The sequence below is a fragment of the Gymnoscopelus microlampas genome, assembly GCF_963454915.1.
Source record: "Gymnoscopelus microlampas genome assembly, chromosome: 8".
Classification (NCBI taxonomy): domain Eukaryota; kingdom Metazoa; phylum Chordata; class Actinopteri; order Myctophiformes; family Myctophidae; genus Gymnoscopelus; species Gymnoscopelus microlampas.
In genome coordinates, this window is record NC_139945.1 from 52,935,163 (window position 1) to 52,963,037 (window position 27,875).

The following is a 27,875-nucleotide window of genomic DNA, read 5'->3' on the forward strand; positions in this document are numbered from 1 at the left end:
CATTGGGTGGTTACATATACAGTACAAATAGTAACTAATCCTGGTGTAGAGCTCGTCGGGTTAGGCATGTAACCCGAAATACCCGGGTTCCGACCCGTACCCGGCTCGGTCACGGGTCCATTCACAAGATGTGACTCCGGGTCCGGGTCGGAGCCGGTACAGTCCGTCTCGGGTCTCGTTCGGTCACGGGTCCATTCACAAGATGTGACTCCGGGTCCGGGTCGGAGCCAGTACAGTCCGTCTCGGGTCTCAGTTCTCCGACTGTGAAATGGACGGTTCCACTAATACCCGAGTTGACCCGGCGAGCGGGTTTCTCGGGGCTCAGACTGTGAAATGCACGGTTCCATTAAAGACGCACTGAAGTGACATTTTCGGTCATTTTATTTTGAAGGTTCAGCCCGAAACGTTGGCTCAACGACTCTAAACCAATCAGAAGGTCCCATCCCTTCAGGCTATGGGACGTTGGATCTCAATCACTTCAGCCGTGCTGGCACACGGCTAGTGTTTGTTTACAAGTGAGAGAGAGACGGCCAGTGAAGCACGTTTGCTACTACCTGGCTTATTTCAAACCTATAATGTTTTCAGATACATATTTTAGTGTGCAGATGAAGTTTAAAATGAGTAATACACTCATCTTCAATGAGATTCAAAACGGAGTATCTCTGTAATTAAAATCAGCTGTGTTTGAAGAACGTGCAGCTATGGGAATCAAACAGGTGCATGTAATCAAGATTCATTTATATTTGTGAAGGCTGTATTATGTCATCACGCAGCACGTTTTCGTTTACAGGAAGTAATTAAGATTGGCTTTTTAGGGACTTTAGATGTAAAAATTCACAAAAATTGTTTTTTTTTCATTTTTTTGGCATCTATTGTTAGGTATGCCCATATGATGACCACGGATATGCTCTAAAAGTGTGAAAAACATATTTTTCATTTCACTACACCTTTAATACCCGAGGGAAGGGAGGGAGGTCGGTCGCTCAGAAGACAGACTGGCAGTGACACAGTCAATGACTGGCTGCTATTTATATTATCATATCACTACATAATGTTATATCATTGACCTAAATGGCGATATATTAACAAGGATAGGATGATTAAAACATATTTATGTCTGTATTAGCCTTGATGATCGTCTTTCTTGACCGAAGGCTCTGTCTGTATTAACAATTTGGACAGGGCTGGAAAACTTTAGAACTTTAGTTGCGCATGACTTTACCTGAGTTACATCCTCTGATAGTTGTACTTGAATGTTGACATGAGATAATAATCCTGTTTAGTGTTTCACTACCACGAGCAAAGACTACAGCGCATATTAACGGCGCTGATCAACAAACACGTTGAAAAGCTACGACAAAGATACCAAGGATTCGACAGTGATGTCACTATGCAACAAGGAAGTAGCGACGGACGCTACGCCATGTTCGAAGTTGTTTTAAAGATAGCAACTTTAGCAAGGATTCGTCGGCGATGACATCACCGACGAATCCTTGGACATATTTTACCCACTCATTTATTGCTGCTGACGGAACACAGCTCTCATTTATATACACCAGTTATATCAAATATTGTCGATTAACGTAACGCTTTGGTTAATGGTTAAAAATGGTAAAATAATCAAGTTAATATCAACATGTTGTTACTCAAAGCACAATGGAAACTCCAAAGCCAATTATAATGTTAAACAACATTAAATTTAACATTAGAAATTAACGTGGATTATAGTTGGCAATGAAGAAGGATTACAAACATATAGAACGTGGATTTATTTTTGTATAGCTGTCCAATGAGCATTGACTGGGATTATACATCATAATCAGCATGGAGGAGGCTATACATTTATAGGTAAGAAAGTATGAAACAAGTCTTATTTAACGCTGGACAACTTGTACTAATGACGTTGGCAAACAATTTTGCGTTCGGGTTTTTCGGAGGCTCGGGTAAGTCGGGTTATGTACGGGTTCGGTTCTTGTATGTCACGGTTCTATACGGGTCGGTTCCCGACAGCTCTCGGTACTGTTCGGGTCCGGATCTCAATTTCTAACAATGGCCCGGGTCCATTCGGTTACGGGTATTTTTTTCGCGGGTCCACTCGGGTATCGGTCCTTCATATTGGACCATAGGTCGGGTCCATTCGGTTCCGGGTAAAAAAATCACGGGTCCATTTGGGTTCGGGTATTTATATTTGACCCGTGAAGACCTCTATCCTGGTGTGAGGTAATACCACCAAGATATCCAGAGGCTACCGATGCAGAAATTCCTTGTGGAATGTGCAAACAGCACCGAACAACATACTGACATGTAAAACATACATAACTCGCTGGCACTATGGCAATTATTCATTTATTTATTTGGCTCTGAATGAGTTAAGAGGCGTAGAAGATATATGTGATAGAACTGAATGTCAGGTTAAAATGTGAGCACTAGATGGGTGGCAATTTCCATCACATGGGACCACGGGTTCGATGTCGTTTGAAGTACACTGCCAGCTTACAGTAAGTGTCTGTGTTAACACTTTCAACTCAATGAAAGATGAGCCAGTGGACAATATGGCTCAGTCTTGTATGTGTGCTGGAAGCCATGCAGTGATTTATATCTCCCACAGTATCCATAGACACCCAGGTGATAAGAGACATATATAGTACAGTGGAGAGAGAGAGACAGGGGGGGGGGGGGGGGGGCAGTGCTCGCGTGTGTGCATGTGCGCGTGCCTACGCTTGTGTGGATTTCATTACAGTAAATCAGAGAGAGGTCTGTGGTTAGTATTACACTGGAGCACAGAGACAGACAAGCATTGATGTGCTGTGCAAGCGGCCGCAATCACCTCATTATCTATTGTACCGATAAGAAGAGGTACTGGGATGGCCGGCGACACACGCACGCACGCACGCATACGCGCACACACAGAGAGAGAGAGAGAGAGAGAGAGAGAGAGAGAGAGAGAGAGAGAGAGAGAGAGAGAGAGAGAGAGAGAGAGAGAGAGAGAGAGAGAGAGAGAGAGAGAGAGAGAGAGAGAGAGAGAGTGTCACAGCTGCAGAGATAGAAGAATCAATGGGGGATAATGCGTATGGGAGAACGTGAATGGAGACAGTGGGCAGAAAGGTGTCATATAACTAAACAGCCCTGAAGAACTCTCAGTCGTTCCCCTTACTGTACTCACATCTCCATTCTGTACATACTGTACTGTACTGTACGCATGCACACTTCCATTCTGCTTTTTCTCTGTGCCCATTCATGTGCATGTGTGCAAGTGCAAATGAATCAAGTGACGCACACGCTGTGTGTGTGTGTGTGTGTGTGTGTGTGTGTGTGTGTGTGTGTGTGTGTGTGCGTGCGCGCGCGCGCGCATGCGCGTGTGCGTGTGCGTGTGTTTGCGGGTGTGTCAGCTGAAGAAGCTTAGATCCCAGCGGTTTATCAGTTCCACAGCAGGGGTGGTGGTGTTGATGGTGGTGAGGCGTTGTCCCGGCAACTGTGTGATTTTGCGCGTGCGTGCGTGCGTGTGCGTGTGCAGCTAGAATATGTGAGGGAAAGTTTGGAAAGATTACTTTTTTTTTCTGCCCAAATTGTCACATTGCATGAATGTTTACTTTTAACCACTTAAGCTCCTACTCACCCACAGTGCATTGCATTGCAACACAGTGTGAGCTTTTTATTTTTAGCGGTGCCAGCCACTCTACATTTGACCGTGTCTGTGTGTGTGTCCGTCCGTGTGTCCGTCCGTATGTTTGAGCACGGCACACGCAGTGTGCAGCCACCAGGAGGCAGAGTTTAGTAAAACACATTTTTGGAATAAATTTACAGGGATTTAACATTGTTTCTCTAGTTCATATATAGCCCAATTAAATAAACTCATCAAAGGCACCGCTTCCTTCACACAGGGTGTGATTTTTTTTTTAATGATTGGCAAATTAAAAAAAGTGACATGCTTAACTTAGGATGCCATGTTAAAAGTTAAAAGTGGTTAAGAAATGATAAAAGCAAATCATAAAAACAACAGCTTTGTCCTCTGATTAACCACGCATGCGATCATTGTAAAGACTCTTTTGTGCTTCATCTCACCAGTTAAACTTTCAAAACTATGCTCATTGATCACTTTTAAATGCAGCGTTGCCTCCAAGGTTAGCTAATGGATCTGTCAGAGATGTCAACGTGTTTTATTTCATTTCGTGTTTCTCCGTTGCATATCGTCTTTTCACACAGCAAATCTCAAGTGCCCCTCCAAAGTCATTGAAATCCTGAAAGCCTGTTGCTAGCATTGCTCTCCAGCTTGTGCGATTGTGCGACAGGTTTCCGCGTGACAATTTGATGTGATCATGTTATTCAGATACAGTTTGGATGCACCACCATTCATTGGCCCCTTTTTCATAGCCTGTTCAAGGCGTGAAGGTTGCACTGCTCTTTGATTCCACCGCGCTGTTCAGTGTTCTGGGCCAAATAGAGTGAGTAAAACTGAGTAAAAACGACAGCTGAGTTGGTGGGAAAGGGGGTGTGATGTCTAAGGTCTCCACACCTTTCTGCCCTGAAGCGCTCGCTGTTCTCTTCAATTTCTCCTCCAACATATTGCTGATTGCTCACATGAACAGGTTGCTCACATGAATTGTAATGCTATAGGCATCAACATGTTGTCTCTCTCTCTCTCTCTCTCTTTCTCACTTGCTCACTGGTGATGCATCCTCTTTTTTACCTGCAACCACATTTTAACCCACCCACATCAATGCATAGCTTTCCACAACCCCAAGTGGTCCAACCTACTGTATATCACACCATTTTACTGGAAAATATGAAGCTTTTATCTCAGGGGAAAATGGGTGAGATGTAAGTCAGTCTTGGCCTTACAGCGGCAACAACGGAAATTAAATCAATTCCTCTCAATGATTAGGCCTATTTTAAACAAGTAAGACGCGCGAGCGCGGGAAGCGAACACAGCTCGAAAATAACAATAAGAAGAATAGAAAGGAATGAGCAATTGTAGAGAAGTGGGTGGTACAGAAGAAATCTCAAACTGTCCTCAAACTAAGGCGTTTTCAACTTGCCATCCGGCCTGAAATATGCAAATGACATGGAATTCTTAGATATCCCAATAGATTAACTTGTGTAGATGCTTTTATTTTTGACTGTAGCTGCTATATTTCTCTCAGAGGAGTGTAATTAGTCACCCAGGGGCAGGCGGATTTCAGCCACACTCTAGTGCACTCTGAGATCTGTCAGTAGCCAATGAGAGCGTGAGTCACATGGGGGCACGGCTGCACACAGGCAGTGCACACAGACGGACACACAGACACACAACCCGAGCACGGTTTCATAGTAAGCTCCACTTGTGCGTTCGCAATTACATACATCTTTGGGGTTAAGAAACCAGTCTTGGAGGCAGAAGATCTTTAAGCAAAACTTTAATAATAAAATAAAAATGAGAATCAAGTCTGCAGAAAAGAGAAATCTGAGCTCCACAGGTCCATATTTAAAGTCTTCATTACTAGGCATGCCTCTTGGCTTGTCATTGGCCTCTTGGCCAATGATTGTTGACCAATCATTGGATTACATGAATAGGCTTGCCAATCGGCACAACCTTGCCCTCATATCCCACTTCAACTGTTCCCCCAATGTTCTGGGACATCTTTTTTGGCAAAAACAATTAATACTTCATTTTTGACAGGGTTTTCCATTAAGCCTCCGTTTTCCATCACAGAATCTCTCTATAAAAGGGGCATCTCTCTCTGCCATCTGCTTCCCCCGCGTCCCCTGCACTGACTCCCTCTCACGTCACATACTCCGGATTCATCACTTGTTGTGAGATCCCAAAACCACTCGTACACTTACTCACCGTCCCTCGACCCCCTCCCCACCAAAACACACCCTGCCACTACGCTCCCAACACCCAGTGCATGCCTCCCACACCCCAAACTGTCACCATCCATGTGTCATTGGCTGTTGCTAAGCTACAAGCCCCCATGGTGCATTTTGTAGCCAATGAAACCTTGGCATTCGCCACCATTCTTGATGAATGCCCCATTCTGCTGGAGCACTTAATTCTCTTCTTCCTTTCTTTCCCTATCTCTCCCACCTCATTCTTTTCTTTGCTCCGTCGCACTTGTCCTTCGCCATTCTTCAAATGTTGTCTGCATTCCGCACTCTATCTCATCTCTGCTCCTCATTCACTTCATGTGAGAAATGGAAAATAATGTGCCATACTCTGAGGAAGGGAGACAATTGGTTTTCGATGGATGGATGGACAGACAAACGGACGGACGGACGGACAGATGGATGGATGGATAGAGGATAGTCTGATTGATTGACTGATGGATCAGACTATCTGACTGACTGACTGACTGACTGACTGACTGATATATTGATTATTTGAATGCTTATACGAAAGACTGAGAGGCTCCCGGCCTTTCCAACCCCCCTCTGAACAGAGTGCGGAGTCCCACACCACACAAAGGTACATACTGTACAGGTGAAATGACGTTTACACTGTACAGTAGCCTACTAACAACATGTGTTCTATACAGTATAGGTGCGCAGATACTCACATTCACAGAAACAAATACAGGCATGAATGTGCTACAAAGTAACTCGTGAGTTTTTGTATGCACAATAGAGACACGCACACTGCACACTGACATGGGTAATTCATCTCCATCGAGAGACGCAATGCACTCTGGGATGGCTGTCTGGGCCCAGCCTAAGTGAGTGAGGGCAAGACACACACACACACACACACACGCACGCACACACACGCACACGCACACGGACTCACATATACATGCATGGACGGAGGTACAACATACACAGGGGCACATGCATGCAGGCAGCCGCACATGGACAGACACACATGAATAAAATACAGCAGTCCCAAATGCAGTGGTGTTCACTCTCCATTCCGACATCTCACCACTCCGACTAGTGGCTTCCGCGTGCGGTTAGGGTTAGGGTTAGGGTTAGGTATAGGGTTCGTCAACGTCGGAAAGGCGACATGTCGGAAAGGAGAAATGCACCCAAATGCAGTATAGTCTCTCGCTGACATCATTGGACACACACACACACACACACACACACACACACACACACACACACACACACACACACACACACACACAGAAATGAACATTGCATTCAATGCATTTTGCTTTTCTTTTAATTGGCATCCCTTTGCAGCTACGAAAATATTTCAGTGGGTATTTGACTAAAGGTAAATGCTGTTGATTGTGTATTTTTTTTTTCATTGCACAGTGCATGCGTGTACAGTATGTGTGTGCGTGCACATGCGTGCACATGCGTGTGTTTACATACTGTAGCCGGGAGGCATGCGTTAATCCGACAGACCTTTTCTCCGACTATGTGGCATCCGCGTGCGGTTAGGGTTAGGGTGCGGGTTTGGTTCGGGTTTACTGTTTAATGTCGGAGCACTGCGCTGTCGGAGGAATGCGCTGTCGGACTAACGTATTGCACCCACTGTAGCCTAGTCCAGGTTCATCATTTATTTAAATGTCAGAGGCTGTGTAGCTTGGCAGCTTGACATTTATTTACATTTACACATGTACAAAGGTTTCTAATGGCTGGACAGGAAACCCACACAGTAAAATCCTAGTAGTGTCAGGGTGCCATGGTGTTGATGTCGTTTTTATCATTATATTTTTATCCATCTCACTGTAAGAGCAGATATATTGTACTTGTGTTGTTCTATTTTCTCACAGAAGATAGGTGCGTAGACACAGTATGTGAGGTGGTGTAGTGTTAGTGAGTACTGCAGTTTAAAGCTGCCACTGGCACCTGCAGTCTTTTAGCAGCTGTTGCGGTAACTACCGTTTGACCAAGGTCGAATACTAACATACAAAACATGTTCATTCAGTTTCAGAACTCTCATGTGCTACTAATCATTGCAGCTGTGCATGTCTCTAGCTTATTTTCAAATGTAACTGTTGACTATGGCATAAGAATGGACAATCCATGTCGATAATAATGTTAACACATTGAGTGCCAAAAACGGTCCGGACCGTTTTTCATAATCCAAATGAGGAGTGCCAAAAACGGTTATGACCGTTTTCGTAAAAAAATATTAAAAAAAAACAAAAACAGCACCAGGAGATATCATTTTTCGAAGATTTAGACTCCAATCCACTTCCTGGTTAACTTATGACTTCAAAAGCCTGTATCTCGGCTCCTTTGTACTTTTTAGCGGTGCCAACCGCTCTACGTTTGACTTTGTCTGCGTGTCCGTCCGTATGTCCGTCCGTTTGTGTGAGCACGGGATGAGCACGGCAAAGAAGCAAACAGCTATAACTTCAGTTTGCAGCATGCCACCAAGTCCAAATTTGGTATGTGGACTTAGACCACCAATAGGGACGAGCATGAATTGATGACGTTATCAAAGAGGGGTCCAGGGACCCCCAGCGCCCGTATGAGCACGGGATGAGCACGGGATTTTAAACAGCTATAACTCCAGTTTGCAGCATGCCACCAAGTCCACATTTGTTATGTGGACTTAGACCACCAATAGGCACGAGCATGAATTGATGAAGTTATCAAAGAGGGGTCCAGGGACCCCCAGCGCCCGTATGAGCACGGGATGAGCACGGGATTTTAAACAGCTATAACTCCAGTTTGCAGCATGCCACCAAGTCCACATTTGGTATGTGGACTTAGACCACCAATAGGGACCAGCATGAATTGCTGAAGCCCCGCCCCCTCTGTCTTCCCATTGGCTGGCCTTCAAACAGCCATAACTCAAGTTCGCAGCATGCTATGGAGTACAAATGTTGTACATGGACTAAAGCCAGCAATAGGGACTAACTGTCATTACTTAAGCCCCGCCCCCTCTGTCTGCCCATTGGCTGGGCTTTAAACAGCCATCATTCCAGTTTGCAGCATGCTACCAAGTAGAAATTTGGTAAGTGGACTCAGACCACCAATAGGGACGAACAGAAATGAGTTAAGGCCCGCCCCAAAGGCACCGCTTCCTTCACACAGGGTGTGATTTTTTTTTTTACTATGTATTTTTGACTATTTTTGACTATTTTCAACTGGCTGCAACTATGGAACGGATTACCTAATGTTTTTTTTAAAAATCCCCCGATTGTACGAGACCCCTGTGTGTGTAATGAGGGGATCACCGTGAGGACGGTGATCACTGAAAATATTTTGTGACTAGTTGAAAAAGGTTCAAAAATGGTTAAAAATCCAGGCACTGACTGTACCCTGTTTAAAAAAAAACCTGGCACTCAATGTGTTAAGTAATATCAAATTATCATGGGAATGAATCCAAAACTTGTTTTGTTTAACCCTGACATAGTTGTGTGCTGGCCCACACTAACCTACCTGACCTGGCGGAGACCTGTGCTCCGAGGAGCACTTCTTCTAGTTCTATATGCATTTCTTGCTGAGCTAAAGAAACCTATTAATCTAAAACAGAGCATACTGTAACTATGAGGCGAGATATGCATAGAGGGCCTCTTTCCTGTGGTCGAGACCTGCAGGCTCTGTGCAAGATGTTGTACTCTAGGGGCTGATCTGTAGTGAGCTTGCAAGCACGGAACATATGGTTTTCGACGTATTGTTTAAAACATTGAGACCTGGAACGCATCTGTGTCACTTTAGATTTCTTTGGCTGTTCAAAAATAGCAGATATACAAGCTCATAGCGCGGCACCGAGTGCCGCGCTATGAGCTTGTAGATCTGCTATTTTTGAAAAATCTTGACTTTTTTTTTTGTAGCTTTTTTTCAAAAAAACTGTTAGGATTTAGAAAACATTTTTAAGAATCGCCTCAGGTCTTAAAACACCTGCATATATGGTACAGGAAGATGAAAAAAAAGAAAAAAGGGTGGTTTCTGTGGTTCAACTGTCATGTTATTGGCTGAGGAGAAGGTTCTGTATGTTATTTTTTGGATAAGGTGTCTGGATCTTTTGTCTGGTTTTGGAGTATACTGTATAAGCGGCAGCCTGACAAGTCTGTGCTCTCTCTGCTGGCGGACTCTGCTTGCTGGACACAAAAGCCTAATTTTCTGAGTTAGTGCTATAACGATAAATAGCCTAGGTTTCTTCAGAAGGACACCGCCACGCCCTCGTGAGTGTGGGAATTCCACACGACGGCTGTTACACCTACTGACATAATACACACCCCATTCAGGTAGAGATGTGTAGCTGATGAAAAGTTGTGTGTGTGTGTGATGGTTTTGCTTGATGGTGTAAGGGTATATATAGTTTGCACTTTGGCTCTATTTTCTGCGTGACTAGACTTCGGACGACAAAGCTCCACGTTGTAGGCATAGGAGGTGAGTGGGTTATGGTAGGATGGGCGTCGGTACATTTCTCTAGACGAAGGAGTATAGGACAGGTTGTGTCATTCTAGTCTTTTGAGTATTTGAACTGGTAGAAGTGACACAATAAGTGGACACTGAACGGTTAGTAGTTAAATAGGCTCTATGCCCAGCAGCCATATTGGAAAGAAATTGGGCCTCTTCTTACTTCCTTCACATGTGTTACCAATGATACTAATGAAGGCTCTGTTCCATTCTGGTCAGGGTGCTGATATTGTGCATGTTGGCTCACTAGAAACACTCCATTTTGGTTCCCAAATGGCCCCTTATGGTGGGTGTGTAACTCTGAGAGTGTACAAATGGAACCAAATGGACCCGTAAGGGTCCATTTGGTTCCATTTGTACACTCTCAGAGTTATGGGGGTCCTTGAAAATAAGACAACCACTATGCCACACTAAATGGAACAGAGCCTTAATTAGTATCATTGGTAACACCTGTGAAGGAAGTAAGGAAGGGGCCCAATTCATTCCCAATCTGGCTGCTGTGCATAGAGCCTATTGACATTTCTTCTGAGCAGGCCAGTAGGGGGCTCTCTGCCCTTCTTATAACTGTGATATCTCCAGGCCCATATTTTGTCTTACAGGGGAATTTTGGACTAAGTTTTTCTTACCTTTTCTACGACGTTATGATATCTTAGGATGAATGGTACAGTAGAAAAATGTCATAACTCCATCCCGGGTCCGCCACAGCTTAAAACGTGCGCGGATAGGCCTTGCGTTAGATCGCATATTTTAATACCTTTTTTTCTACTTTTTTTTGTGAGATCTGACGTTCATACACTATGCAACCAAAAAAAAAAAAAAAAAAAGTCTCGCTAGTCCGGGATTGAAATCCCGAGATTGAAATCTCGTCTAGCGCGACTTCTGTTCTTTTTTCTTTTTTTTTTGACAGCGTTCTGTCACTATGAACGTCAGATCTCACCCCCAAAAAAAAAAGAAAAAGCTATTAAAATATGTGATCTAACGCAAGGCCTATCCGCGCACGTTTTAAGCTGTGGCGGACCCGGGATGGAGTTATGACATTTTTCTACTGTACCATTCATCCTAAGATATCATAACGTCATAGAAAAGGTAAGAAAAACTTAGTCCAAAATTCTCCTTTAAGTTACTAAGGGGTCTACGGATGGTGACCAGACTTAGACAAAAGAAATGCTGTAAATTCCATGAAGGCCACGGGCCTGCTAACAGGGTCGAGTTTGCTCTGAAATCACCATGGCGGGGAATATGTTGTTTCTCCGTTGCCACGGGTAAAATGCAATTTTTATACGTTTCTTTTTAAATAGACGCTTCTTTGTATAACACGTATAAAAGGTCCCTGAGGTTCTGGGATTTCCTGTCTGTAACCACACCGCTCCAACAAGGTTTGGACGGTTCTAACAAACCCCCACCCAACGCTGTTGGGGGGAGTAATGATCTCTTGTTCCTCAAAAAGAAGAGTGATTCCTCAAAAGGGCCCAAAAGAATGCAATCTACAAGGCACTAATCTTTAGAATGGAAAGTACCTTAAAACTAGCATTGCTATGCTTTTACCCTGAATACATTGATGAATACTTCTGCCTTTATTTCCAAAAGCAAAGTGAGGGCATGTCAAGAAATGACAAAGAGGCTATGCGTTTGACTATCTGTATCTGTGTTTGAGCCTGCCTAAGTTGCAAAAATATAAATAGAGACGCATTAGTCAATACCGCTGACATGTCCTGTCCTCTATTGGCAGCACTTTAACTAACAGTGCCTTGCAGAAGATTGATGTAAACTCAAAATGTCCCCATTGTGATTATAACAAAAAACATGTTTCCATGTTTCGTCTGTTAAATATTTAACCCATTAAGACCTGAGGCCGATTCTACAAAATGCCTTGTAGAATCAGTAGTTCTCAAACTTTTTCGTGTCAAGGACCCCCATATTGAGAACATTTGGCGCAAACAGGCATACATTCGGCGAAAATAGCAGATGTACAAGCTCACAATGCCTCACAATGTCACATGTTGTGAGTTTATAGACTGGCTATGTTTGGTTGTTGACACCGTTGTACAACACAGTATAAATCAGGCAAGTGTTTCTTTATTGGGGAGTGCCTACTGGCAGAGAGTTGCATTCCACTGAGCACACCTTTCTTGTTAATGGGATTTTAGAGGTTTGATGATGATCATGTTACAATTGGAGATCAGGCTTTTGCAATCAGAGCTCCGACTCTCTGGAATGCCCTCCCTGTAGAGATCAGGCTTGCAGAGTCTGTGCCCCGGTTCAGATCTCTCCTGAAAACTCACTTTTATGAAGCTGCCTATATTCCCCTGGTGTTTTAACCAATTGCATCCTACAGAATTTGCTGTGTCATGTTTGTTTTGCTCTGTTTGTTGTGTATCTTCTTCTGCTGTATCTGTGTTATTTTATTTTACGTGTTTCTCTGTCAAGCACTTTGTAACTTTGTTTTGAAAGGTGCTGTATGAATAAAGCATTATTATTATTTACACCTTTGTATCCACTGTGTGTCTCCAAAATGATAACATGAAAGTGTTTAACTCATACCCTGCCAGGAACGTAAAAACGTAATTATTTCCAATTACCAATTCTGCCAAGAACGTAAAAAAACGTAATTTTGAAAATACTTTGATTTAATAAAGATCTCACCGTCCTTCATCTCTCGTAGTGACACATATCATTGTAACTCCACCGGATACGGACATGACCTCAATCGAATATTTTCATTTCCGCCAGCTTCCTGTTTAAGTCCCCCTCTATGACGGCATTTTCTCGCCTTTGTGTTTCTCTGCCGCGGAACGCTGTTTAGAAACGCTGTTTAGAAACGCTGTTTAGAAACTAATACTACTGCAAAATGGAATGTCGCCAATTGAAAATGTCTTCTCTGGGCCACTCACACAACTACCCTGTGTGTCTACAAACAGTTGAACACATTTTTAAAGTTATAAAAAACACTAAATCGCTGGCAGTGGGCAAACACAGCCAGAAATAAGTCTGGCAGTGAATGAGTTAATGTGTTTGATCAAATTTAATCTGATCGACAGATCTATTCCTAAATTGTATCTTATTGTATTCATTCCAGATGTACAAAAATGTCAGTCCATATTTCTTTTACAATTTCATACTGGAATTGTACGAAGATGTTTGCTTGGACTGGTCTGTTTAATTCTGCTCGGATATAAGTCTGGCAATTGTTATTCTTGTCAGGTGTTGGATTTATTCCCGTGGTCTATTTGGTAATCTGTGGGCCCTGCCCTTGTCTAAGCCCTGTTGCTTTTTAATGGAGGCGCTCGCCATTATAGTGGTAATGCGGGGCAGATGCAGTGTGAATGTATGATGTGGTGCTCTTCCACTCCACCACTCCACTACCCGCTGGCAGCATGGGGGCTGTTACATCATGGCTACCTTCACACTAGTGCTAGATGCAGGATAAATGAATGATGGAGGGTTTCTGTGTGATGTCGACCACTGGGCCTGCACAGCCTCCAGTAGCAGCGGTAGCATGACAGCTAATCCATAACGTTGCTGGGTTTTTACAGTTTGTGCCTTTGGGCTCCTCCATACTTCTACGGCCATTGTGAAGACTCTCGCCTAACCAAAATTGGGCTCATGTGAAGCTATCGGCCAGTTTTATCCAGCCAACCACCTTACCCACTGACACTGTAAAGGCTTGGAGCCACAGGGCAGTTGGCGGTTCATAGCTAGAAGCAATTACAGTAAGTGAGAGAACTTAGCCCCTGCCTGACAGAGTCCCTTTAACGGCTAATGGAGTCCCATCGGCCTTGGGCATGAAGTTTCGAGCTTTAGGGCTGAGGCCAGTACCCCGTGTAGTGAGTGTTTGGCTATCATCCAACACATTACAAATAACTGACAGCCCAGTCGGACTAGTAGCGACACCAGATGATGACGCGGGCGCCTTTTCACCGAGGCTCAGCAAGAAGAGCAATGGTGGGCGACCGATCATCCTGATTCATCCCTCAAGTACTCAGGAAATCCCACCTCGCCTAATCTAAATGTCCTCATAAAACATAATATACAAGTTGGATGCGTGTGTGTGTGTGTGTGTGTGTGTGTGTGTGTGTGTGTGTGTGTGTGTGTGTGTGTGTGTGTGTGTGTGTGTGTGTGTGTGTGTGTGTGTGTGTGTGTGTGTGTGTGTGTGTGGCTGTGCGTGTGTGTCTGTGTGTGTCAAAGTATTGCCCGGGGCATTAAATCTCCACCATAAAAAACTATGAAACCCAGGCACCTGAGGCAGAGAGAGAAGATGAAAGGAGATGGATAGAAGATGAGAAAAAAGAAAGTGAGATGAGAAAGGGAAGACTGAAAAATGACATTAATATTAAGAAAGGCGGTTCGAGGGGATCAATCTTTTTTTTTTTTTTTTGGTAGATGCTAATTATATGACTTAATTAGATCGATGTTAGGTTTGTTGTTAGTGTGTATACAAAATCTAAATACTGTAACATATCTAAAATGTAGAACTTGTATAGACATTAAATATTGCATGTTACTTAGATAGATAGATAGATAGATAGATAGATAGATAGATAGATAGATACTATTATCTTAATCTGCAACACAATTTTATACAATATGTAGTGGGGGTCCTTGCTTCATATCTCTCAGCTAAGGGGTCCTTGGCCTGAAAAAGGTTGAAGACCCCTGCTCTATTGTGTTTACTTGTTGATTATAATGCTAGTTATGTTGTTTAGATCTACTCTGACAGTATTTACTGTATGTTGTTTGCTTGCTGAAATGCTTAATTGGTATGTTGTATGTTATTTAGATTTCTACCTTTGATCCTAGCTATTTTATAGCACACCCTTGTTTTCTTGGCGCTCTAATTACTCGAGCGTCTACCGAATGCCTGAAATGGCATTGAAGGCGTGAAGACAGATGTAGAGATAGAGTTTAAGGGTGAGAATTAGAGTGAAATTATGAGAAACAGAATGGAGCGAGAGAACGATGAATAGGGGTGGACAGAGAGCAGGTCCTAGGAGAAAAATACCATAGCAACAGGAATGATACTGAGAAATGGACAGATGGAGAAAACAAACAAGAGAGAGAGAGAGAGAGTAATGGATCCAGATGGAGGAAGTAACTGACAAAGGGATGGATGCACTAAATAGCATGAGAGAGAGAGAGAGAGCAGGAAACACTAGAACCTTCCTCTAAAAAACAGAGGGAGGGAGGAAGGGAAAGGGAGATGAGAGAGAAGGGGAGGCATGCCTGAAAGAGGAGAGGTGATAGAGGCATGGACAGATGGAGAGAGAAGTGTAGAATAAAGGAGGGATGGTGTGAGTTGCATAAAAGGAGAGGGATGTCGGGAGGGCGAGTGAGGGAGGGAAATACAGATAGAGGGAGGGAGGGAGGGAGGCGGAGAAAGAAACGGCAGGGAATGAAGAGGATACAGTAAATCCATTGTTACGTGTACGTGCTGTGGTGAGTGACTCAGAGAGGATCGATGTTTCTTGTACTCTTTCATTCTTTCTCTCTCTCACTCTCTATCTCTCTCTCTCTCTCTGCAGTCTGCTCTCTCTCTTTTTTCTTTCTCTGTATCATAAATTTGAATTTAAAATAAGACCTTTATTTAACCCATTAAGACCTGTGACGCATCTGTGTCGCATCTTTTTTGATTTGAGCTAAAAAGCATTATTTTACACTTTGGCTATTCAAAAATAGCAGATATACAAGCTCATAGCGTGGCACCGAGTGCCGCGCTATGAGCTTGTAGATCTGCTATTTTTGAAAAATCGTGAAAATGTGTGCAAATATTTTAATATTTTTTTAAACCAAACATTTTTTAACTCAAATCTTTGCTTCTGGGGGGTCCCTGGAACAACATATTTTGAGATGGGGGTCGGTGGCCAAATACATATAATTTTGGGGGTCCTTGACATGAAAAAGTTTGAGCACCACTGATATAGAAACATACGTTTTCTTCAGAATACTGTTGGGATTTAGGAGACATGTAGAATCGGGTCTTAATGGGTTAACAACCAATGAGGATGCATAATAATGAATCACTTACCCAGCCTTCATTTGCCTCATCTGAGGGGAGCGATAAAAAGGCTGAGAGGGTGATGAGCCAATTCGGCCCTTGGCGGCCTCGTTATCAAAAGTGCCACCATGTGAACTGTCGCCTTGAGCGCCTTTCGCTGCAAACAGAACTTGGCATGTCAAACATGGCATACAATCGGTTCGACGACACACACCACGGTTGCTGCGGACGGTTTGGTACATTTCACAGCTAAGAAGGCGCTGGAATTCAGGCGGGCGCACGTGAACCAAGAATAGAGTGGAAAGCGGCGACCTTTGAGCGTTTACAGAATGGCTGCGTACCATACCAACCGTACCCCGTTCGCCGCCAGCTCCCTCAGCACGCTGTTAGTAAATCCCAGCGGGACTAGTGTGTTCGCAGGGGGCTGCTCCTCATTGACTACATCACTAGATAGTGATGTTCATATGTTTATTAACCTAATTAAGACCGGGAGAAGCATCTGTGTCGTTTTTAGCGGTGCCAACCGCTCTACACTTGACTCTGTCCGTATGAGCGTCCGTATGAGCGTCCGTATGTTATGTCCGTATGTTATGTCCGTATGAGCACGGGATGAGCATGGCAAAGAAGCAAGACATACAAACACACGCACACACACACACACACACACACACACTTGGAGATTGCCTATGCCATCTCTCCTCTCATTGGCCACACGTTTGCCTCTGTCCGTATGAGCGTCCGTATGTTATGTCCGCGATGAGCACGGGATGAGCATGGCAAAGAAGCAACACATACAAACACACGCACACACACACACACACACACACACACACACTTGGAGATTGCCTATGCCATCTCTCCTCTCGGAGATTGCCTATGCCATCTCTCCTCTCATTGGCCACACGCTTGACTCTGTCCGTATGAGCGTCCGTATGTTATGTCCGGGATGAGCACGGGATGAGCACGGGATTTTAAACAGCTATAACTCCAGTTCTCAGCATGCTACGGAGTACAAATTTTGTACATGCACTACAACCACCAATGCGGACAAACTGAAATTAATTAAGCCCCGCCCCCTCTGTCTTCCTATTGGCTGGGCTTCACACAGCCCTATGCCCAGTTTGCAACATGCCACCAAGTCCAAATTTGGTATGTGGCCTTACACCACCAATAGGGACGAACTGTCATTGGTCCTTGGAACAACATATTTTGAGATGGAGGTCCGCGGCCATATATACATATAATTTTGGGGGTCCTTGAAATGAAAAAGTTTGAGAACCACTGCCATAGTAACATAAGTTTTTTTTTCCAAAAAAAGGATTTAGGAGACATTTAGTAGAATCAGCCTCAGGTCTTAATGGGTTAAACTAGACTACTGCAGGAACGATGCAACTTGGGAATGATGCTAATAGGTAATGCACGCCCCACCCTGTAATGCAATACCCGTTATACCCGTTGTCAGAATACCCGTTGTAGGCGTCTGTCTGATACACAAGGATGTGTGATATGTATCTGGTCAGTACTAAAACGGTCCATCTGTATCCTCATCATTGTTCTCATAAAGACAGAGACCATTCTTCCTCAGCCTGCAACACATACAGTTGTTTTTGAGCCCAGAAGCTTCTAAATGTCTCTAGGCTTTCCGCAGTATCTTATCAGGACAAATCAGAATGTGTAGAACTAGACTGTCAACAACTCTGGTTCTATACAGAGAGGAGCCCTGTCATTACCTGTATTGGGTTGACAGCCAACTTAGTTGATTCAGTCAAAATATCATCTCTCTCTCTCTCTCTCTCTCTCTCTCTCTCTCTCTCTCTCTCTCTCTCTCTCTCTCTCTCTCGCTGTTTTTGCATGCTTTCTGTGCAGGCCTGCCAGTGTACACGTGTCCGCCTGTGTGCACATGTGTCAGGTGTGTACAGCATACCGCACAGTGTTACCACACAGGCAGACTAGCAGTGGTTTCTCTGCCTCATCCTTACAGCGTATAGGTGGGCGGAGATCATGAAGTATGGTCAATTCTCGGGAGAAATGACAGATGGAGTGGGATGCCGTGTAAACAGGCTGTAAAACTAAGGTTGCAGACCAAAATTCAAACCCAACTGAACACGTGGCACCTTCCCAAGCAAAACAAACCTCCAGGACATCATTATCTACCAGTTTCCCCGTCCAAATGTGCTTTGATACACTTGGAGAGAAGCCCTAGTGCGCCACGTGAGAATCATGTCCAAGTGGAGAGAAGAGTGGAGGGAGGTTGAAAGCAGAGTAGCCGGAAGAGAAGATAAGAGGGGGAAGTGCACACACACACGCACGCACGCACACGCACACGCACACACACACAGTAAAGATAGCTAACTCTGTTTGCTGGGTATTAATATACTCAGGCATCAAGATACCCGTCAAAGTATAACCAGTGGACCAGATGGGTTGCTAAAAGTCTTTAGATATTTATTGTGGCAAAATGTTACAAGTAAATGGCATGATGGAGGTGACGGACACAATGAAACAGTTGATGGTGATGATTTTAAAGGGTCTACACCATGAATATTAACTTTTTCTTCTTTATTGTGTTTTGGTCTCCCCTACCTCTCTTCTATCCTCAAAAATACCCCAGTTTGAACACTCAGGCTTTCACAGCAAATCTGGGGTTTTCTGTAAATTGGTCTAAAAACAGGCCAAACTGATTTGGTCCCGCAAGTGATGTCACTAGCGCGAACAATTCCTCCCGTTTTTCAGTTCCAAAAAAAAAGAAAAGAAAAAAAAACTTTTTAAAAAAAGATTTTTTTTTCTTATTTTTTTTGTTTTACTTTTTCCACACAGAACCAGGAGATAACATGCATACAAACTGGCTCAATAGCGCCCCGTGCCAAACAGGACAATGTGGTATTGCAGGTGAAAGTGCTTTATAAGCAACCCGATCGCCAGAGGAAACGTTCTCATTGAACGTTTTTCAACGTTTCTCAAAATCTGTGCATAGACTACTGGAAAACCACAAATTCCGTGCATAGCCGCCTCGCATCTCCCCCATTGTGACTAAACCATTTCGGAGGCGCGCAGTCTCAAGGGAATTGTCGCCGTGTGAAGGACCACCGAGCGAGCTAAAGCGAGCAAGTTGCCGTCCTGAACATTGCGACATTCCCTTGAGCCTACTCGTACATATGCACGGAAGTTGGGGGTTTCTAGGCGACTATGCACGGAATGACATGCACAAATCCGTGCAATGTATACTAATTCTCTGGCGATCAGGCTGTTATAAGCCAGAGAGAAGTTAGTTGGAATGAGTATATCTGAGGCTTGATTTAGGCTCAAACCTTTTGAAAAACGTTTGAGGGACATAAACAATATGATATTAAATATTATTATTATTTTTTAAATTTATGGTGTAGCCCCTTTAAGCTACAGTATGAAAACAAGGGAAACAGCAATCGACCAAAAATACACATAACTAAGGGAAGGTAACTTACAACAAATGATACATCCATAACTGACACATGATAAATCAGCACTTACTCAAATAATGCATCAAAATAGGAACACAGGAAAATGGAACACGGGAAACTGAACAAAACTAAACTGCATGCCTCTCACACACACAGCCACTTCTGGAGTTCGATGTCGTATCGGGGGTTTGGATTCTCTCTCTCTCTCTCTCTCTCTCTCTCTCTCTCTCTCTCTCTCTCTCTCTCTAGATAGACAAGTACACAGTAAAATTCGGACTGTTAATTTAATCTGAAGGTTTAAAGATTTCGCCTTGCGGGTACATTTTTACACCGAGTTCATTTAAATTCACTATGGATTTTACTGTGTATTAAATGTGTCAGTCAGTCAATCAATCAATGCGAAATATCTTATGAAATATGGTAGTTGGTTCACCAGCGGTCTGTTAATTACCTCATTAAAGGGGATATCAGTAACTACTCAATTTCTAATTAACACAGGTTTTATTTGTAATTTTCCTACCAGCTGGCTCACATTCCAGGAAACGTTCCAAATACACAGAAACATCCAGTCTCAGAGTGTCAATAACTCTGAGACTGTAAAAATCGGGTAAATTGACACTTGATTTATTTATTGATTGATTGATTGGCACAGCAGGAATCATATACATATACATAGTATACTACTTCTTTCCTAGGAAAGATGACAGAAATATTGTTATGTATGTGTAAATTGTTGAACCCGTCAGTTTTGCCACCCCTCCCCCAGGTATGCCCAAATAATGTATTTCATAATCAGAACATTCACATGAGAATAATGTAGCAATAGAAGAACGCTATTATTTATGAACTATTCTGACCCAAAAAATAGAAACATCTCTCTCTCTCTCTCTCTCCCCATCCCCCTCCCTACCCCTCTCGGTCTTCAACTTTGCATACATTGCCTTCTTTCTTCACTTCCACTCGTTTCTCTTCTGTCAGGATTTGCCAGAGAGGGACAAATCTTGTTTTAAAATGTGCGCCTTGGAGTTTCATTGTGTGCATATGAATCCATGGCATTTTCATGAGCAATGCGGTTTTAACCACTACTACTCGCTCTCACTTGTCGGGAACATAGTCACAGCAAACAGATACACAACAGATACGCACTGCCCAGCCCGGCAACACACCCAGAAACAGATGCGTATCTGCGTAGGCTGATATTTATTTACTGAGGAGACTACACAGGTTTGCCTGATCATTCGTCAATGTACTCCCGTGGTGTTTTTTGCACTCTCTCTCTCTCTCTCTCTCTATCTCTCTCTGGGGTTCCATAAGGATTTTCCCACATATTTCCTTCTCATCAAGTTTTAAACTTTGACAACTGTTTTGACGTGAGGGGAAGGTGGAGCTCTCCGCAACTAGCGTAGGACTCGATCAGACGAATACCAAAGCGCTCGCCCCAAAACACAGTCGCCCTGTGCGCAAATCCGCCGACCTCGGAACGTCTCTACCTGGTATTCCTAAACGTAACCTCAGTAAACTATTCCTAAACCTAACCCTATTCCTAACCTTAACCTCAGTAAAACTATGCCTGACCCTAAACGTATTTCTAACCTTATCCTCAGTAAAACAATTTTTCTAACAGCGAATAATAAAGTGTTTTTTTGTGAAGATTTACAAACATAACTTTAATTTAATCCACGGTCCTTTTCAATTGCAGGAAGGGAAATGTGGGGAAAATGTGAAAGCTGAATTAATAATAAATAGTCTAAAGACGTATTGTATTGTTTGTGCATTTGAGGTGACGGTACGTCTTCTAGAGGTCAGGAGGGAGGTCCTGGAGCTCAGCTCCGGCCAGCTCCGACATTAATTAAGCGCTGTGTGCCGGTGAGGTAAACATTACATACAATTATAATTTATTGCTCTCTGAAAACAAAAAACAAACACAAAACAATGTAGAAAATAATAAAAACAGATCATAAAGTATAAGTAACTAGACACCAAAAGAAGAACATACTGAGCAGATTTAAATAAATAAGACAAAACAAAGACGCTGCTACTCGTGTGAAATACAAGATAATAATGACCAAAAAAAAGTACCCATAAAAATACCCATAACGTGACAGTATTATGGAAGCCTACCACATCAGAATTGACTGTTTAATTACTTGTCTAATTCTGGGTCCATATACATCATTCTTTTGTCTCTTTGTCATGTCTTGCAGTTGTCCTGGACCCTGTGGTGGAGGATGATGGAGTGGCTGTGGTTCTCCTTACTGCTCCTGGCGGTAGCCTGCGAGGCCCAGCAGTGTCCAAAGCGCTGCATGTGCCAGAGCCTCTCCCCGTCCCTCGCCATCCTGTGTTCCAAGACAGGCCTGCTGTTTGTGCCCAGCGCCATCGACCGGCGGACCGTGGAGCTTCGGCTGCAGGAGAACTTCATCACCGGTAAATAGGGTTGGGATCCTTTAGGATTTGAACCATTCCGGTTCCTTAACGATTCCCTCTTAACGATTCTATTTTTTATTTGAATTTTTTATCCCACGATCTTGTAACACATTTTCCACCTAGTGCCAATGCCTAAGCTTGTAATCCTGGGCGCAGGGACGCAGTGGGCGTCCGGAGGTTTTTCACAGGTGGAAAACGGAACGCTCGTCCTGAAACACACTGCCCCATTTTTTTCGGGGACCGAGGCCGCCGGATTAGACCCGGGGCGAGGGTGTTTTAGGACGACGGTTCTTGTTATCCATTTCTAAACGGAGAGGTGCACGATGGAGAGACATCTCCTTTTTGCCACACATCTACACTTCATCGAGTACATTTTTTGGTACCGAATTAACCGAATTAAAGTAAGAAAAACCTGAAATAAAAGGGAAAGAAAATGTCATTTTCGCACGCACGCGCGCGCTCTGGTCACGCACGCGCATGAACTTGGGGCGGTTGAACACCAGACGAGCCGCAGCTTTCTGAACAAACTCCAGAGGTCTGATGGCAGATGCTGGAGCACCAGCAAATCGAAACGGAATTTAATGAGCACAGTGCGACCCCCAGTGTGCTAGTGTGCTAATACTTGTCACGACTGGATTATCAGGCAAAAAACAAAAACAAAACAACAAACAAAAAAGCAAAGGTACTATAACAGGGAATGCCATCCTCTCTCATTGGCTTTGCCTCAAATTGACCATTCCACCCATCAAACTAGCCACCTGCCTAAAACTGATGTAGTCTAACAAATCTACCCAAAGCCCGCTCCATCCATCCATCTCAAATTAAGTTTTAATGATTTGAAATGTATGTCCTGCCTTAGAAAAACAGCTGAACCACCACTTTATTTTTCAAGTTTTAACTTTTCTTTAAAACAGCCAAGGCAACACACTCTAAATCGTATTTTCTCAATTCCTCAAAGCATATTGATTTTTACAGCGCTAGAAAATCATTGTATTCTCTTTTGTTCCGCGTGGATCCCCATTAGCTCTCTCTCACGCAGCCTCATAATCTGTCAGGATTTGACTTAAAGGAGGCATAATGTCATAGTTCAGAGGCACATAAAAGAATACTAGCGCAATAAAAGACAAAACAAAAAAACTATGCACCACCAACACCGTGACATTGCAGCGTTCCCCTGGGTCGCACTGTGCTCATTAAATTCCGTTTCGATTTGTTCTTGAAAGAGTGTTTACTCCTGCGTCTGTTTCATATCAGGTAGCACATCCCCTACGTAATACCAGAGCTGGTTGGATCTCAGCTTCGGGGTTACCACGTTATCTCTGCCACTAGAGAGTAACATTGTGCGGTTATTAACCCGTTGAGACCTGAAGCCGATTCTACATGTCTCCTAAATCTCAACAGTATTCTGAAAAACGCATGTTTCTATATCAGTGGTGTTCAATCTTTCATGTCAAGGACCCCCAAAATTATATGTATTTGGCCGCGGACCCCCATCAAAATATTTTGTTCCAGAGACCCCCAGAAGCAAAGATTTGAGTTAAAAATGTTCGCTTTAAAAAAAAATATATTCAGAAGATTTGCACGCATTTTCACGATTTTTCAAAAATAGCAGATCTACAAGCTCGTAGCGTGGCACTCTGTGCCTCGCTATGAGCTTGTATATCTGCTATTTTTTAATAGCCCAAAGTGTAAAATAATGCTTTTTAGCTCAAATCTAAAAATGACACAGTTCCAGGTCTTAATGGGTTAAATAGGTTTCATCACAGATCAGAGGTATATATTGAAATTATATTAATGAAAAAAGAGGGGGGGGGGGACAAAATTAAATTTTCATGCAACAGCAGTGATATTGTTGCCTTGGTAACAGTGGTGGTGGCTGTCCGTGTAATCAGGCAAAAAAAGGGAAAAAATAATCAAATTAACTGCCATTTTGAGATGTCAGTTAATTTATATTAACCTGTTTTACACCTCTGTGTTAAAGAATAATATAATTAGCCTCCTCACAATGACCTTTGTACGGCGAAGTTGAACGTTGCAGAGAGGAGTCATCCCTTTAATGACATACTAAATCCTGACCTTCTCTCCACCGAAAGGCCAGAAACATGCTGGATGCACAGTGGTCAGAATCAATGGTACACTGGTTGGGACAAGGCTCACTAACGCTTGCTAGATTGTTGGTGTCTGAAAACAGAATTAGGGGTGCAGATAAATTAGTAGTGAGGTTAGTAGTGAAAATAGCAGATCTACAAGCTCACAACACGATGCATTGTGAGTTGTATATCAGCTTTTTTCTAAAGAAATTATGTGACACTGTTGTATGACGAAGAATATAATATAATAGGAGTTAAGTGGTTAATCAGATTGATCGATTTAGTTGATTATGAAAACAAATCTATTAGATTGTATTTCACGTTGATTCGCTGATATACATAAAACACATTATCGAACAAAATGCGTTTCTTGATTATTTGATCAATCAAAACACATTGTGATAGAAGAATCTCTGAGAAAATAATTGATAGTGGCAGCCCTAAACAGAATACCCATGCAAAGGAATGAAGCAGAATTGATCATCACAGTTGTTGAAAATGAATAGGGCCTATCTGTTGACAATATGAACATTTGAAAGGATATGTGATAAACGGTTCGCTAGAAAGAATGGAGTACCATCGTAGTATTCACTATAAAAGAAACATTTCAGAAATACTAATAAAATTCACTGCATAGTTAGCTAGATTGTCATATTGTCATGTCATAAAAGCAGAATTTACTGGTCGTCACGGTTGTTGTACACTCATTAATAGTCGTTACAGATATTGACTTTTAAAATTGCATGCAGTAAGTTATTTTTATGTGGTACATTATTACTCATTGCTGATATTACCTTTCGCTTCCACTTTTCCTTGATGTGAGATGACACTTAAAGGACCACTTCACCCATTTTCAACCTATACTCATATAATTGGTCCTCACTAATGCTCGAGCCATCTTCGATCGGACTACCCTCACTTACGATCATGAAGTTTGGGTTCATGACCGAAAGAATAAGATTGCTGATACAAGCGGACACAATTTGTTTTCTCAGACGGGTGACTTGGCCTCTCCCTTAGAGATAGGGTGAGAAGTTTGGTCATCCGCGAGTATAGAGCCACAGCTTCTCCACTTGGAAAGGAGCCAGCTAAGGCGGTTCGGGCACCTTAGTGCCGATGCCTCCTCAGCGTCTCCCTAGGGAGGTCCTTGGTGCACGTCCCACTGGGTGGAGACCCCCTGAGGACCAGGTGGGGGGATTATATCTCCACGCTGGCTTTGGAAACACCTCGGGATCCCCCAGGAGGAAGTGGCTCATGTTGCTCGGGAAAAGGAAGTCTGGAGCACTCTGCTGGAACTGTTGCCCCCACGACATGGCTCTGGAAAAACGGTTGAAGATGGATGGATGAACAATGCTCATTTTAATATGGTGCCTTTTTTTGGTCTACTGTAACCTGCCTACCAGTGACATCATCGTTGTGTAATCAAAGTTAGGCTTTCTATTAGAAGCCATTGAAGCCAACAAAAAAGCCTTTTGAAATCTTGTTTGAAATGACCAAACCTGCCTACGTAAGTACCAATGATGTCACTGGTAGGCGGGTATCTGAACTGTCCACAGCCCTCCCCTGAGACACAGACAGAGTAGACAAAAATGGTGCCATATGATAATGAGCATGAAAGGGGAATTGAAATTGAGCCACTGTCCATAAAATGACACCGCCTTAAAGACGGCGTGCCGTGATTTTTTCCCCCCTAAAACATAATCATCAGGTATTATGGTTATACTAGGAGGAAGATTTTTTTCAAAAAAGTGTACAGAAATTGCTAAAATTATGTTTTTATGTGGACACGCCTCCAGTTCATTAAGTATACCTTGTTCTCACCTTAGCACCTCCTCCACCACCTTAGCACCACCCACCTGTCCCTCCGCCTCCTCATGCCCACACCTGTTGTGTTATGATAATGAGGGGGAGGGCATGTTTTTACTGTGTCACTAAAGCGCTGTTTTTCTATTGGCACGTTTGACCCTCAAGGTTTCAGCCTCCAGGTAGAAACTCAAAGTAGTCAGAGAAGACATAAAACACCATAAAAACACCACCAGGGGGCTTAATGAAGTTCTATCAACCTCATAGACACGTGAAAAACAGAAAAAGTGCAAAACTATGGCACCACCCCTTTAACTGTGTTTCTCCTCTTTGCTCCTAGCCGTTCGAAGAAGAGACTTTGCCAACATGACCAGCCTGCTACACCTGACTCTCTCCAGAAACACCATTAGTCAGATCCTACCCTCAGCGTTCAGTGACCTGCGGCGCCTGAGAGCGCTCCACCTAGATTCCAACCGACTCACAGTGATCAAGGTAGGACTGATCAGTGGCTTGTTGACCGTTATAAACGGAGGGAGGGATGGGTAATCGATACATCCCTGTTCCGGACATTAATAGGTGAATGTTAAGCGAAAATAGCAGATTTATGAACTTGCACCGTGATGCATTGTGAGCATTTACTGTAGATCGTCTATTTTCGGCAAAGAGATTTGGTGTAGTGTAGTAGTAAAAGGACCAGGCCAAGTAGAGACCCCTAGGCGACCCTATAATCAACCAACTATATACTGTAGGGTGTAAGTGGTTGATGAGTGGATAGACTCAGACTCCTCGAGTCGGGCACGCTATGGTTTTTGATTGATTGATTGATTGACACATTTGGGCTAAAAGGATAACACAACAACTGAGGACTTGTTTCCACTGTGGTCCTATGCAGTGTTGGAAAGTAACTAAAGTAATATGTAACTTAAAGTAATATTATTACTTTTTTCCAGTAACTAGTAAAGTAACTAATTACTTTTGGCAGGGAGTAATAAGTAAAGTAACTATATTACTTTTTAAACAAGTAAATGTAATAAGTAATATATTACTATGTTTTAGTAACTTTTCCAACTATGTATTCAATTCATCAACAGAGCATAAGAATAATAATGTAGAAAAATGGAAAAAAGAAAAAAGGTCGGCAGTGAATGCCATCTCCTTTCTATGGGAAAAGTGGTTACCTCTGGTGTTTGAATGGATGGAATGGAAGGATAATTATGTGATGGATGGTAGGATGGCTCGATATGAGAGAGAGAGAGAGAGAGAGATATATATATTAATCTCTGGACTGTCATGGCTTCATGCTGTCTCCACTCCTATTCATTTTCTTCTCTCCAGGACGAACATTTCAAAGGCCTCACTAATCTCCGCCACCTGATCCTGGCCAACAACCAGCTTCACTCCATCTCTCCGCATGCTTTTGATGACTTCCTGTCCACCCTGGAGGATCTGGACCTGAGCTACAATAATCTGGCCGAGGTGCCCTGGGACACGGTCGGACGCCTGACCAACGTCAACACTCTCAACATGGATCACAACCTCATAGAGAACGTTCCACAAGGGGTCTTCACCAATCTACACAAACTGGCCAGGTGAAGGATGGTTGCATGGATGGATGGATGGATGGATGGTTGGTCAGGCAAACGTGATCTTGCAGACAAAGTGATATTAGTGAAAACTCATTAACCGGCTGGTTGAGGCCAGGGTTGCCAGAGCGGCTTATTATAATTTCCCCGCAAGATTTTATTTGAAAATAGCAGATCTACAAGCTTTGTGAGCTTGCAGATCTGCTATTTTCAAATAGCTGATGTATATCGTCGGTGTCCAGGA

The 27,875-nt window shown here is 43.2% G+C and overlaps 1 protein-coding gene across 1 annotated transcript in view; it reads left to right on the forward strand.

Moving 5' to 3' along the window:
- Positions 1 to 27,875, forward strand: part of LOC311050143 (leucine-rich repeat and fibronectin type III domain-containing protein 1-like protein) — a 195,782-nt gene that overhangs the window by 37,661 nt on the left and 130,246 nt on the right. The window contains exons 2-4 of the mRNA XM_084064113.1: positions 21,936 to 22,155; positions 26,389 to 26,540; positions 27,384 to 27,637. Coding sequence (XP_083920239.1) covers positions 21,960 to 22,155; positions 26,389 to 26,540; positions 27,384 to 27,637 — 602 coding nt within the window. The 5' untranslated portion in view covers positions 21,936 to 21,959. The remainder of the gene's footprint in view (positions 1 to 21,935; positions 22,156 to 26,388; positions 26,541 to 27,383; positions 27,638 to 27,875) is intronic.